This window comes from Ochotona curzoniae, unplaced genomic scaffold, assembly GCF_017591425.1.
Source record: "Ochotona curzoniae isolate NIBS_2020 unplaced genomic scaffold, NIBS_Ocur_1.0 contig_1274, whole genome shotgun sequence".
Taxonomy (NCBI): domain Eukaryota; kingdom Metazoa; phylum Chordata; class Mammalia; order Lagomorpha; family Ochotonidae; genus Ochotona; species Ochotona curzoniae.
This window is the reverse complement of record NW_024465023.1, coordinates 29352896-29367985: the sequence shown is the minus strand read 5'-3', so window position 1 is coordinate 29367985 and position 15090 is coordinate 29352896. Positions and strand designations below refer to the sequence as shown.

The 15090-nt window shown below is 38.4% G+C and overlaps 1 protein-coding gene across 3 annotated transcripts in view; it reads right to left on the bottom strand.

Moving 5' to 3' along the window:
• The window catches only part of RPS6KA3 (ribosomal protein S6 kinase A3), a 100242-nt gene that overhangs the window by 44892 nt on the left and 40260 nt on the right, over window positions 1–15090 (bottom strand). For all 3 annotated transcript variants that reach the window (XM_041000427.1, XM_041000417.1, XM_041000408.1), the window contains one exon: window positions 3957–4073. In XM_041000427.1, the coding sequence (XP_040856361.1) occupies window positions 3957–4073 (117 nt within the window). The remainder of the gene's footprint in view (window positions 1–3956; window positions 4074–15090) is intronic.

Below are 15090 nucleotides of genomic sequence, written 5' to 3'. Positions count from 1 at the left end.
CTCATTTTGTCAACTACAGCAGGCTTTTTGTTTGTTTGTTAAATCCTCCTGTATCTTGAAAATGTTTCATGGGGGATGACATGCCCCATGACTTGATCTCATTCTCCTAGAAGACTGAAAATTATTCTAATCAGGAAAAAAAATGATGTAGAGAAGTTAAAAGAGAGGCCAAGGCAGGAGAAAGACCCAGAAAGTAAGCCATGGTTAGGACTGCCTGTTCCTAGGTCATAAGTCTTTTCCTTCACATAACAGAACTACCTTTTACTAGATTAGGCCAGGCATATATGTGACAGTGTGTTTGTATGTAAAAACTGAGCTGACAACGATGAATTTGAAAACTATTACCCCTGAACCCATCCTGTGTGGCCCAAGGATAGAAATATGAAATAAGGACTAACACCTTTAACCTTCCCAAGATCTTGGCTTCCAGGGAGATCCCTATGTGATGGCCTGTTGCATGGTGTCCTGCTCTGCTATATTGGTGATTATTAGTATGTGGTAACTAAAGGAGAAAAAAAATGAGGTTTTCCTTTAGCAACTAAGAGGTCACTTTGCAAACCTACCTCACTCTTTTGAAACAAGACATATGCAATACAGTGGACTGCGGTGGTGTGTTTAATGCTGGGTTCTTGTCTGCGACAAATGCTGCTTCCTTTTAGTGACTGTATTATCTGGGAGTTCACTAAGTGGCCACATTTATGTAAATATGTTTTGGTTTTTCTTTCTTTTTTTTTTTAAGATTTATTTTTCTTGAAAAGTCAGATTTACAGAGAGGAGAGAGAGAAAGATCTGTCCACTGGATCACTTCTCAAGTGGCCACAACAGTCGGAGCTGAGCTGATCCGAAGCCAGCAGCTTCTTCCAGGCCTCCCATGCAGGTGCAGGGTCCCAAGGCTTTGGGCCATCCTCGACTGCTTTCCCAGGCCACAGGCGGGGAGCTGGATGGGAAGCAGGGCCGCCAGGACACAAACCAGCACCCATCTGGGATCCTGGTGCATTGCAAGGCCATTAGCCACTAGGATATATGTGCTGAGTCCTCTGTGTTAGTTTGGAGTTTTATTGCTTACAGAATTATTTTAGTATTGAGAGAAAAATAGCCAAATTATCTTTGACGGAAGGTTCTGCACCGGACAAAGGATCTGAAACATACATTTGGAGGGTTGGGTGGGAAACCACCTTCATGATATACAGATCATTTTTTATTCTGAAATGTATGGCACAATTCCATGGGGTCTGGGATCCCTCCCCCATATGAGGAACTTAAATCATCCTGATTTTCATGTTCCCCTTCCCCTATCCTATTTTTTATCTTCCACCTTTAAGACTCGTATCCTACTCTCTTCTCTAAACCTTACCCACAAATGGAAATCTATACACCCATATATAAATGTTCAGTTCTTGGGGTGTCTCTATAACTCTAAAGAATTCATGCAAAAATCATGAAGCAAATGGGAAGCCTCCACCTCTTGTTTCCAACCTTCTGAGTCAAGACTATGTCTTAAAAAGATTCATGCAGAAACTTAAGACACTGGCATAATTAGATAGATCAAATCTACCTTATATCTGAAGAAGAAAACAAGAGGGAACATCTCCATAAGAAGCAGGGTTTGAAGATCAAGAAGGGCACTTTGAATACAAGCACTTTGCTTGATAGGAAGCAGACAAATGTAATTCCATGTTTACTGCTAGAAACCAAAGGTGCGTGTGGAACCCTAAATTTATGGGGAAGGAGGATAGGAAAGTTTGTATCTGTTTTTTCACTGGTCCCTTCCCTTTAGTCCTGAACTGCAGGAGACTAAGCCTCTTTGGGCTTTGGTGGGCCCATCACTTGAGTATGTTTATTTGGGGGTTGACAGTGTTGTACTGAGTACTAACTCTTTATTTTTCAAATATTATTGGGCCCAATGGAATAGCAGAGCAGCTAAAGTCCTTGCCTTGAATGCGCTGGGATCCCATACGGACACCAGTTTTAATCCCAGTGGCCCCACTTCCCCTCCAGCTCCCTGCTTATGGCCTGGGAAAGCAGTCAAGGACGGCCCAAAACCCTGGGACCCTGCATCTGTGTGGGAGACCTGGAAGAAGCTAATGGTTCTTTGCTTCAGATAAGCTCAGCTCCGACTGTTGCCACTTGGGGAGTGAATCACCGGACAGAAGATCTTCTTCTCTGTCTCTCCTTCTCTCTGTAAATCTGACTTTTCAATAAAAATAAATAAATCTTTAAAAATATTAATTAATTAATTGTATTATTCCATGATACAGTTACATAGGCTCTGGGATTTCCCTTTCCTCCTCCCCAAATCCCTGCCCCGTACTAATTTCCTCCACGTCATTATAACAGTATAGTCCTTCCCAATCAGTCCTAAGTCCATCATATCTACTATTTAAGTGTATCCTGATACTGTAGGCACGGACAATGGCCGAGATTTCTCAATCTTCTACTCGCTCTATAACACATATGCTGACTCTCTCCACCCCTTCTCCATCATTGGGAAAATACAATGAATAAATGCAGACCTCATTGGCACTGAAAAAAAAAAAAAAGAATTGCTAAACAGCCCAATAAAATACATATCAGAGTTAAATTGGTATTATTTTTGAATCTTGCAAAACACCATATCATAAGGAATCACTGCACTGGGAAAGTTGAACGCGATCTTAGAATCTTCCTCTTGCTGAGAAATGCACTAGACAGAGCAGGTAGCGGGAGTTAGAATGCTGCACTTCTCACTGCATTGTCCTGAATGTGTGGAGCCGGGGGCAAGGACTGCCTGAAGAAGACAGACAATGATGTTGCATCTTATGAAACAATTTTTATTTGGTGATTTGGGGAGATCTTTATATATGAAAAAAATCCAGGTGTTATTGAACACAGTGCAAACCTGGCATTTATCTCAAAGACAAGCCATAAAGTGTGGGCATTTGGCAAGCTAATTCTGATGCAGCTTTCTGTTAATGAGCTCCCTGGGACGCAGCAGATGATGGATCAGGTCCTTAGGCTGCTCTCATATACATTTGACACTCAAACCAAGGCTCCTGGCTGCTGCAGGCACATGGGAAGCGTAACAGTAAAAGAAATGTCAATCTTTCTCTGACTTGCAAACAAAACGAACACAAATTTCTAAAAGATTCTAAAAGTACATAAGTCAGAAATGCAAAAAGTTCATACTTGTACCAGTAACCAATAACTCCTTGGGAGCACTCACCCATTTCTTTTTGTTTTTTTTTTTTTAAAGATTTATTTATTTTTATTGGAAAGGCAGATATACAGAGAGGAGGAGAGGCAGAGAGGAAGATCTTCTGTCCGATGGTTCACTCCTCAAGTGGCTGTAATGGCGGGAGCTGAGCCAGCTAATCTGAAGCCAGGAGCCAGGAGTTACCTCCAGGTCTCCCACGCGGGTGCAGGGTCCCAAGGCTTTGGGCTGTCCTCAACTGCTTTCCCAAGCCACAAGCAGGGAGCTGGATGAGAAGTGGGGCCACTGGGATTAGAACTGTTGCCCATATGGGATCATGGTGTATTCAAGGTGAGAACTTTAACTGCTATGCTATCGTGCCAGACCCATTTCAAGCGGGTATTAGGGTATGCTGAAAGGAGAGCTGAGACGTACTGTTAAAATATATTATAGTATCGCCTTCCAACTCTACACAGGCTAAAAAACAGATCCGTGTATCAAAAAATATAGTATGAATTTTAATCACAATGTATAACTAGAGAAGTCAAGGTTTTAAAGATAAACTGGGTATGAAGTGGATACTGCCAATTTACTCAAGTTTCCAGCACACTTTTGAATGACTTTCTTCTTTATCCTATACTTACTCATAATGAAAAATATAAAACAAACAGAAAATGTCACTGGTAGGGAGAATGGTAGCATTTCATAAAACGCGTGTTTCCCCACGTGTATGAAATATATATGAATTATAAAAACAACTTCTAAACAGCATGCACACAGGACTTACCTTTCCAAATGACCCCTGTCCTAATACTTTTAAAAGCTCAAACTGGGAAGGATCTGCTTTTTCATGCCCTTCCTTCACATGATGTGTGATTGCAATTTCTTTGATGCTGCCTTCTTCCTATTGAGGCAAATGGGGGAGAAAACAGAGTTAGAGCTACTTTCTATTCCCTGAAATTAATAACAATGTATACCATATTAAAATCCTTAAATGTGACATACAGAAAATACCTTTCCTAGACCCACCATGTGAACAGAAAACATACATCAAGCAAATATACTTTCAAGTGAAATCTTGGGTAGAATTATACCACTCACTATGTACGCCAATTTCACTTATATGTGACTTTATCGCAATGTCATTCCAAGTATGATTTCATTCTCCATACTAAAAGTCGTTGCAATAAGTACTTCAAAGGGGAGAGGGCAGAGTTTAGCAACTGTGAACATAAACAATCTGTGGTGCTCTGGTGTGTGGCTATATCAGGCAGGAATAATGCCACATTAAAAAAAAAAATCTGTCCACTGGGGGGGGGGGGAGAGAACTGAAAACTGTTCCAGGGTAAACATGAGATTTGTGAGCTTGATATAGCTGCTTTAGTAAGCACGCTGACGCTTCATCTGCTTGGAACACTTTCTGTCCCAGAATAATCTGGGATTTGAGAGAGAAGAAAGGAGTTACTCCAAAACACAAAACCAGGAAAAAAAAATTTAACATTTGGATGGAAGATCAGACACAGAAAAAGACTATTCAGTGTGACTGAACAATGAAATGTATCTGGGTTAAGAGAAGAATTTTTGAAGATAATGGAAACTTGAACACATCTGAGGGAGGGTGTTAGAACACAGAGAAAAACACACATGTACATAGAATTTTACTTGTTTTTGTTGAGATTAGATGATTAAGTAGACCTTATTATATGACACATATACTATATGTGACAGCCAAAACCAACAATGTAAAATCAGAAACATAAGCCCATCCAATAAAGATGATGATCAGCTCTGTTTTGTTGATTACAATGTATCGTGTTCTAGGCGCATTAATACTCTTAGTGGAATCTAAATGTGTTATACAAACTGAAGTAATTCCTTTTGTTACTATTATATTCCAAACGCTTAAACTAATGTTATCTGAGGTACCCTTAGAACGTTGGTAATATAAGGAATTATGAAGAGTTCTCAGAAACATGGAGCAGAAGATCCTAACACAGCAGGTTCTGGATCTGAACAGCACAATAACTTACGGTAAAATCCCATCTTCCGTGACTCTTTCTCAAGTGCCCTCAAAGACTATGCAGATGCAAGTTAGGGACCCCTCCCACGCTCCTAATGACCGGTGTTTTTTTGGGGCCTGCTGCACAGCCATCTTCTCAGGGCAACTCTTCAGTTCTGGTTGAATTCACTGTTTTCAATCTCATCTCTCTCTTACATTACTCTTGTGTAACTTCTAAGATGACATGCAGTAAACTTTCTGAACCTCACACATCTGTATGAATTTGTCTTCACCTTTGTATATTTTATTTTGATAAAAAAAAATTTCTAGAATAAAAATATCTTGCCTCAGATTTTGATATCTCTGGCCCATTCTTTTCTAGTCAGCACTGCTAATGAACTGGCCAGCTTATACCTTTTCATAGTGACCTTGTTTTTCTTTCTGGAAGCTTTTAGGATTTTGTCCTTGCATTTCTGAAATTCCACTCTAGCGAAATAAAGGAGCCTTCTTTCTTTCAGAATGCAACATGGTTGATAAATCTATATAACCTTTCTAAAGAACCTACATTTTTACAAATCTGTTGAGGATTTTTTTTAACTTAATATTTTTTATTGGTGATGCATTCTGACCTTAAGTAATTTCAAATGCATTCTAGTAGTTGATCCTTTACAACCATTAGGATGTGGAAAACACAGACAAAATATATTCCCTACTCAAAATCAAGTTTGAATTTGAGGCTGATGGGGATATATGGTTTAAAAACCTACATGACAACACAAGTAGGCATTTTAGGTGGTAAAGATAGCACTGGAATAAGGAAGATGTATATATTTTTTTAATATTTTAATTTATTTTTTAAAAAATGATCTTACTTAGTTGATTAGGGTACAAAGAGTCAGGAGCTACTGGAAAGTGAGTAATGTTGAGGATTCTAACATTTCTTCGACAATGTCCTTCTATCCTTGTCCCAGTGCTTCTTTTTCTACTAGTCCGGAGTGGAATCCTTTATGTTACTATTTTGTGTCTCCACTTAAAAATTTTTTTTTTTTTATTTATTTGAAAGGCAGAGTGACAGAGGAGAAAGAGAAACAAGATTTTTCACTTGCTGTTTCACTGCTCAAATGGCTACAAGAGCAAGGGCTGTTCAGGCTGAGGTCAGGCTGATGACCTAGTATGTAGGTGGCAGGGCCCAAGTACCTGGGCCATCTTCTGCTAAACTGCCAGGTGCCTTAGCAGGAAAACAGACTGAAGTAGAGCAGCTCGGACTTAAAGCAATGCTCCAATATGGATGTCAGCTTCGCAATATGTGGCTTTATTGCTTTTGCCACAATGTTGATCCCTCTGTCTCCACTCTGAGTACCTATCTTCCTGTCTTCATACTATTTTATTCTGGTAAATCTTATTTTAAAATAAGATTAAGTGTTCTCAGTCCTTTAAACAAACCTTATTTTTAAAAAAAAAAACTTATTTGAAAGGCAGGAAGGCAGGCAAACACACACACACACACACACACACACACACACACACACACACAGAGAGAGAGAGAGAGAGAGAAATTCTTGTATGCACTGATTTGCTTCCCAAATGCCTGCAACCAGCTGAAGCCCGAGCTGGGAATGCCACACAGGGCTGCCACAGTGGTCATCACTTGCTGTCTTCTAGGGTCTCCATTAGCAGGACGCTGAACCAGGAGCAGAGCTGGAAGTCAAACTGTGGATTTTTCATATAGCATACAGGTATCCCAACCGCTATCTCAATCCCTGTGCCAAATGCCTGCTCTTTTCTTTTTGAGAGCATCTTCCCCTACTCCCTACCCTTGCCCACCAAAAGTGTTGTAATCATTCCAAATGTGTTTGAGCACAGAAAATTTTCTTGGGGGTAGAGAGATTAGTTTATGTGACAAGTATGACATAAACCCAAGTTCCTAAAACCTCTCATTGCTTTATCCTGAACACATTTTTCTGTTTCTTCTAGACATAACATTTTTATAATTTTCTATTTACACACACACACACACACACACACACACATGCCTCACTGCCTCATGAGGATTTAGAAATGAATCTGAGGTCCAACTAGGACATCATACTAATGCTTGGGCAATCTTGGACAACAGGTGGAAAAACAGCAATGTGCTCTTCTAGCTCATAAATGGAATCCAACAAGAGATGCAGAAGGGAATCAAATTTCTGAAGGCACTGATAGCACCAAGAACAGACTGACATGTGCATGTGACACATGTATCTTGTGTCACCTAATCACTTGTTCCTGAAATAAAACTGCCACATGAAAACTAAAACTACAACTTGACAGGCTGGAAAACTATGGTTTTGCCCATAAGTACACAGCGAAGCAGCCAGGATCTTAAAAAAAAGTTTTATATTCTCTGTATATTATTTTATGTTTTGTTGTACAATAAGTATTTTCTTGTAATAATAATACTTTAACTGTATTTCATCTTTAGAATTTTATTTATTTATTTGAAAGAGTTAGAGACAGACAGCCTAATCGTCCATGTCCTGGTATACCCAAAGATAGCCATGACAGCCAGAGCCAGGCCAGGAAGAAGCCGGGAGCTTCATCTGGGCTTTCCATATGGGTGGCAGGGGACCAAACTAATTCTGCTGCTTTTAACCATTAGCAGGAAGCTGGATCTAATGTCATGCAATTAGAACACAAACTGGTGCCCACATGGGAAACCAGTGTCACAATGCTGCCTCCAACACAACAATATTTCAAATGGCACATGCTTCTGACCTATGACACACCCTACTGATAGCAGTCCTTTTTGCAACAAGGCTATTCAAATTATGGACATGGTCCTGTGTTAGGTATTAGACACTAAGATAAGGAGTATCTGCCCCTGGAGTGGGCATTTGGCATAGCAGTTATGATGTTGGTTAGGATGCTCATGATGCTTGGTTCGACAATATGCACCTCTGGCTCCTGACTCCAGCTTCCTACTAACTCAGACCTGAGAGTCAGTAGACATAATTCAAATAATTGGGACCCTGCACCCAGGTGACAGACCTAAGTTGAGTTCTCAGCTGATAACTTTGGCCCTTGTTATTTGTGGAGATCTAGCTCATTTGCTTTCTCCCTTTCTTCCAAAGAAATAATTTTAAAAAACAAGGCCAGTCCTCCAGGAATTTACTGGAATTTCAAGGATTATTATTTGAGTATCTATTCACCTGGTAGGTAAAACAAAGTCAGCACAATTAATAAAACAAAATTTAAAAAATCAGAGTTTAGACATTGCAGAAAAACAGCAAAAGGAAACCCATGGTCAGGTGGATCTTTTTGTATTCCTCCAGTTACATAGAAAGCCACAGTGTGTCTTTCCCAGGATCAACAAAACGTCCTTGGGTCTTACATAGACTTGAAGGTTCATCCATTAGTATGGACAAACGGAATGTTTCCTTTTCAAGCTGTGAAGGAAAAATACAACTTTGACACTAATATGTAAAAAGGATTAGAGAAATGGGACTATAACTAATGCTGTCTGAGTTATAGGAAACTAATACTGTAACATACTAACATTAAGAAAACAAACCAGGCAATATTAACTGATTTTAAAGAATGATTCAACATTTGGCATTATGCCCTGCCTTGTATACATAATTTCCTTTTTCCTCCCCTCCCTTGAGTCAGGAAGTGTATTCTTAAGGCATTTGTATTTTCTAAATTGTTTTGAATGTCAGAAAATATTACTGAAGCTTTCAGTAAAGCATTTAAATATTCTTCAGGAAAAAAGGCAGTAAATAAGTGTTTCTAACCATAGATATATAGCTGTTTTTGGGGCCTTACAAATGAAAAAATGCATACTTTATCTGTTAAATATAATCCTCAATTGTATCACTTATTATACAGATATCTATTAATTCCATAATACAGCTTATTTTAAAAATAGATTTTTAAACTTTTAAAAATATGGTCAGCATACACAAAAATTATTTGGCTGTGACACACAATTACACTGGTTATTTGGGCCAGGGTCAGAAAGCTCATTCTAAGTTATCCTAGATTACAATTGGATTAAATGTATTTATTTGATAACGGAATGGTTAATATGTACATCACTTTCCATTTAGCCAGATTGTTTTAGAGTGTGTCAATAGCCAACTTTTCAAACCTACATTTGAAAAGATAACATTGCTAGGTCTCCAAACCAACACTCTCAATTGTTGGGGCAAACAGCAGTTTTATTCCAATCAGCAATTTTAATTCTTAAAAAGCTGTGAAAAAGCCCAATTCCCACAGTGAAATATTGAATTTGATTTGGGCAAGATTTTAGATTAAATTTAAATTACCACTGCTAGTTCTAGTTTAACAAAGTAGCTGTTTCAAAATTGTGCCTATTGTAAGTCAGATAAAATTATTTGCTTAAGGTTACTAACACAAAATTGCTGGAAAACTTTCCAAGTTTCACAATGGCAATAATTCGAAAGAATAAAACCTTATTTTTAGGTTTTTGATTCTTAAAATAACACATTTTACTACTTGCCAAAATATTACTTACATTAAATTGATCCCCTAAATATTAGCAACTTTGAAATTCTTTTCATGCTTGGTTCAATACTGGGAGTCATTTGGTTGGCTATTACACAAAATTACAAACACTATCAAGATAAAAATTACTCTCCACTAAAAAAATCCAATGTAAAAGTAAAGTGAAAAAACAGAGTTGAAATGTATCTTTACATAACTGGTTTAGTTTTAGTGAACAGGAATATTACTATTTAAAGGTTCTATCAAAACTGGTTTTGAATTTTGAAAAGGTTCTCAAAAGAACATGTAAGATATAAAAACTAATTAGTATTAAAGCAAGTTCCAACTAAAACATTTAGAAGAAGTTGAACAAAGCTTACCTGTATAGAGCGAACACGAAAAGACAAAAATTTTAACATGGCTACGAAACCATGACGGTGATAAAGAAATTTCCAACTTACGGTAAAACTTAAGTTAGAAAGGAAGGGCCAAGCCCCAGTAACGTTTTCTCCTACCAGCTGTTCCGGCAATTAGAAAATTTCCTGTCAGGCGGGTCCTGAAAATGCTAGAAAAAGAGGCTGGACAATTTTCCTGTGGTAAAAGAAATAGAAACCTGCCAGCAGGGGCACCAAGGCACTAATGTAGCTGATAGGTAGTGAGGCCAGACAGGAAAACAAAACAGATTTGTTGATAGTTAAATCCTGTTAAAATGTTCTTTTCACCCATTCCTCACCATTCCAGGCAATTTTCACAACCAATAAAATGAATGTTACTATATTAAAACCCTGACAGATGTTGGTATTTCTCAACTATATGGGCCTTTATGGGAACTGAAACTAGTCATCACCAGAAAAGTAGAAGTTATTCATGCACATGTGGAGTTCTTCTGCCCTTTGTAATGTTTACACACACATTCACGACATGTTCTCAAGATGATTACGGTTACACGTAGACATGTTATACTTGTTCCCTCTTAATAAGGAAGTTTTATAACTGTGTAGAAGACAGATATCACAACAAACTTTTCAATATAAGCACAAATTCTTCCTACTTTAAATAAAACTAAACTATTTAAAGTTTTACTGTTTATAAACATTGATTATCAACCTGGTTAAAGCTTTTAAGGATCATAAAAACTCAGACTCCTAGTTGATAAAATCTAAATTTCAAAGCAGTTCGATCCATGGCTTATTAGTGAGTAAAAAGGAACATCTGAGAAGCCACTTTGGAAAAGGAGGAGTCGAGCTACCACAGGATCTCTTACCCCATTTCGTCATTTAATATTACCTTATTGAAATCCTTCTAAGGTCCTTTTGTCATGGGAACTATCTTTAAAGGGATGTCAATATTCAGAACATGATTACTGCAGCAGGAGCAATTCACCAAAGGACAGCAGCTTCAAGAGCTAGAGAAAAGTGCTTTGTATAACATACATTACCTGTGGGGAACCCACAAAAATCTCATGTCAAGCTAATAGCTCGTAAGAATTTAATGAAATCATGGATTTCGCAAAGCCTGAAGAGACTCTAGAGAACACCAAGAACAACCTGGACTCACTTTCTGGGTGAACAAATTATCATCACGTTAGAACATGTTTGGTGGAAGAACTCTGTGGAATGGGAGCGCAGTTCTTTTTGAGCCAACTAGTGTCCATTATGTGCTACAAGTACTGTATGAAAAGTCAAGGCTTTTGCTAATAAAATTTTACCAAATTTATGTAGCAATGCTCTATAAATGATGCAATGGAAGCAAATAGCTTGAAAAAAAAAATACTGCCCAATTAGAGGAATTATCCTGGGACCTGTGATGTGGCTCAACAGGCTAATTCTCCACCTGCTGGTGCCAGAATCCCATATGGGGACTGGTTCATGCTCCAGCTACTCCACTTTTGATTCAGCTCCCTGTTTGTGGCCTGGGAGGGGAGCAATCCCTGCAAGCATGTGGGAGGTCAGAAGAAGCTCTTGGCTTCAGATCAGCTCAGCTCCGACCATTGCAGCCATGAGGTGGGGATGAGCCAGAGGAAGGAAGATTCAGATTTTCATTCCTCATTTCTCTCTCTCTCTCTCTCTATATATATATATATGTGTGTGTGTGTGTGTGTGTGTGTGTGTGTACATATATAATTTTATATTTATATACATATATAATGATTGAAATTAAGTCAACTTGGATCTTGTATTCAAATTAAGTATCCAAGATAGAACTTTCAATTCTGCATGGAAAACTATGCACTTACATTGATTAACAATGCAGGCCTGGTGGGGTGGGCATTTGGTGCAGAGGCTGACACTGCATCCCTTATCAGAGTGCTTGGGTTTGGATCCTGCCTCTGGTGCCAATTCAGCATCCTGATAAGCATCTACTGCAATGTGAGCTTGAGGTGCTTCTAAGGACTGTGCTAGGCAGAAGTATTGTGCCTCATTGCAAAGGATTAAGGAGTATCTCTACAGAAAGCAATTTATACTAGTAATACTTTTGAACAGAAACCATTAAATATTTTAAACTTAAATGATTAGTCAAAATTGGCTTTAATTATTACTGCTCAGATTAATAATTTTTACTGCACATAATTGATACTATAATTGATAGAATATAAAATTGAAGCAGTTGCTCTATTTAGATGCTACCTATTTCTTAATCAGAACATAAGTTTTAAAGTCCCTTCATTATCTGACAGGGGGTGAGAGTTTGGGGGAATCTTAGCCTACCACAAAATTGTATCACACAACCCAAAATTCAAAATAAAAATTTATTAAAAAAATAAATATATTCACCTCTTAAGGGCATTCATTATACACATCTGTTAAGCACATCCTACTGCTACTTCCAGATTAATCCTCAGAATACAAATTAAATCTACCACAGGATTCCCATAGCAAACAGCACATAATAAGAACTCAGAAAATAGTTGCATATGTAACTATAATATGCTGAAATATGAAATGGATGCTACTTGTACAGCTGTACACAGAAAATAAGGCTTTGTTGTAATTTTTTCCATCTGTAAAATTAAAATTTCTTACACTTAGTAAATTTTTAGCTAATTTTTGTTCACATTCCATCTTACTAGCTTGAACAGATTATTTTAAAAAACCTTTTTGTTATGAAAATGATATGGCCATTACAGAAAACTTACATAATAAACAAAAAATGAATGAAAAATCACTGGCAAATTTCTTTCCAGTCTTTTTCTGTCCATATATAAACTCGGACCACAGTACACATATTGTCACATTAAAAGGCCAAATAAACTCTTTCAGCTTTGCAGGATGCATGGCTTCTGCCACATTTGCCAGGACAGTGGGAAAATAAATGTGGGTTATGTTCCAGCAAACATGCACTTATAAAAGCTAGTTGCAAAATACATTACTAAAACATGTAGGAGATGTGGTTTGAGTTCCCAGCTCCAAGCTTCAACTGGCTGTGGTGGGCACTGGGAACCAGCCTAGGAGAGCTTGGTTTCTCTCTCACTCTCAAACAGGCTTAGGGCTATAGATTGCTGACTCTTGTTCTTCATTATTGAACAGCCTTCAATGTATTATGCAAATCCTACTACATAAACCTCTTTATGTTGGACATTTGATCTTCTATATCCCCATATCTCAGCCTTTGTGCACATTCACAATGATTTAGAAATCATTTCTAGATGTAGCACTGCATGGTAAAGAGTATTCTGCATCAAGGTTTTCAATTTTTATTTGCCAGGTTGTCCTCCAGGAAGAACCTGAATAAAAAGATGTGAACTGCACCAAGTACTCTTTAGCAGGAACAAATACAGCCTGGTCTGGTCAGCCAAGAATCAAATTCTTCCATCCTCACCTTTATTTACATATTATCTTTTGCTGTTTTTGTCCTATAATGTTTATCATTGAGTCAAGTAGTTATAACACAAAGAAACAACCACAAAAATAAAGACATGTATATATTCTCTAGGCCTTTAGAGAGTTTGCTGACCTATAATCTAAAGCCCTCAAACATAAAGAGCAAAATATACCAGCGTCCTGGTGGTTTGCTCCATGAATTCAAGACAGAAGAAAAACGAAGGGTGGCTGGAGAGGCATGAACAGAAGAAAGTCAGCAGATTGATTTTGGATTTGGGGAATAGGGATGCTCAACCAGTAATGCTCAGCATATATCCCACAATTCGAAAAGTTATGAAATCAGAAACATTCCTGGTATCAAGTATTTCAGTATCAACACATTAAAGATTGGATTCTATTGCAGGTGTAATGGACAGTTAGTCTTCCTTGTTTTTGATGGCAACGTCTTTAACATAATCCTCAACTCTACAAATCCTTTTTGGCTCTTTCCCTTTTTGGAACTTAAAGTAAGCACCACTAAATGTTATCTTGATCCTGATGTGTGAATATATTCACTAAATCATCTAGGTATGACATGAATATTTGGTTTCAGATCTAGGATTTTTTAATTTCTGAAAGATTTATATATTTGAAAGGCAGAGTGACAGGGAAGAAAGAGAGGGAGAGACAGAGGGGAATCTTTCATTTGTTGGTCTCTCCCCAAATGGCTGCAATAGATGGGGCTTGGCCAGGCAGAAGTGCAGAGCCCAGAGCCTTGCTTGGGTCTCATGCATGTGCCAGAGGTCACAGCACTCGGGCCATCTTCTGCCGCTGTTTCACCTTCATTCACAAGGACCTGGGTCAGAAGAAGTGCAGCCAGGACTTGAACCAGTACTCATGGGATGCTGGCAGCACAGGAGAGAGATTAATCCACTGTGACACACTGGCCCCAGACACAACATGTCAAGGTCAGACTATCTCTTCTTTACTAAAATGGTGAACGTACAATCCTATAAAATGTATTTTAATTATGTACTAGTATAGTAATTTAAGTTTTCCACCTCTGAGCTAGTGATAATTTAGATAAAAAAAATCTCCAATTTTGACTTATGTTTGTATCTGAGGAAAAATCAGTACATAATTCCACACCTGATTGTCAAATATATTTTTAAAGATCTATTTTTATTGGGAAGTCAGTTGTACAGAGAGGAGGAGAGACAGAGAGGAAGACCTTCTGTCCGATGGTTCACTCCCCAAGTGACCGCAACAACTGGAGCTCAGCCGATCACAAGCTAGGAGTCAGGAGCCAGGAGCTTCTTCTGGGTCCCACTCGAAGGTGCAGGGTCCCAAGGCTTTGGGCCGTCCTTGACTGCTTTCCCAGGCCACAAGCAGGGAGCTGGATGGGAATTGGGGCCATTGTGATTAGAACTGACGCCCTTATGGGATCTCAGTACGTGCAAGGTGAGGACTTTAGCCACTAGGTTACCGTGTCGGGCCCTGATTTTCAAATTTTTTAGGATTTTGCACTTATATGAACTACATTAGCACATGGTTTCCCATTCAAAGTCAATTTCAATTTGGGGGGGGGAGGTCATAATTTTTAAAATAGGCCAGAATGAAAAGCAGAGATTTTG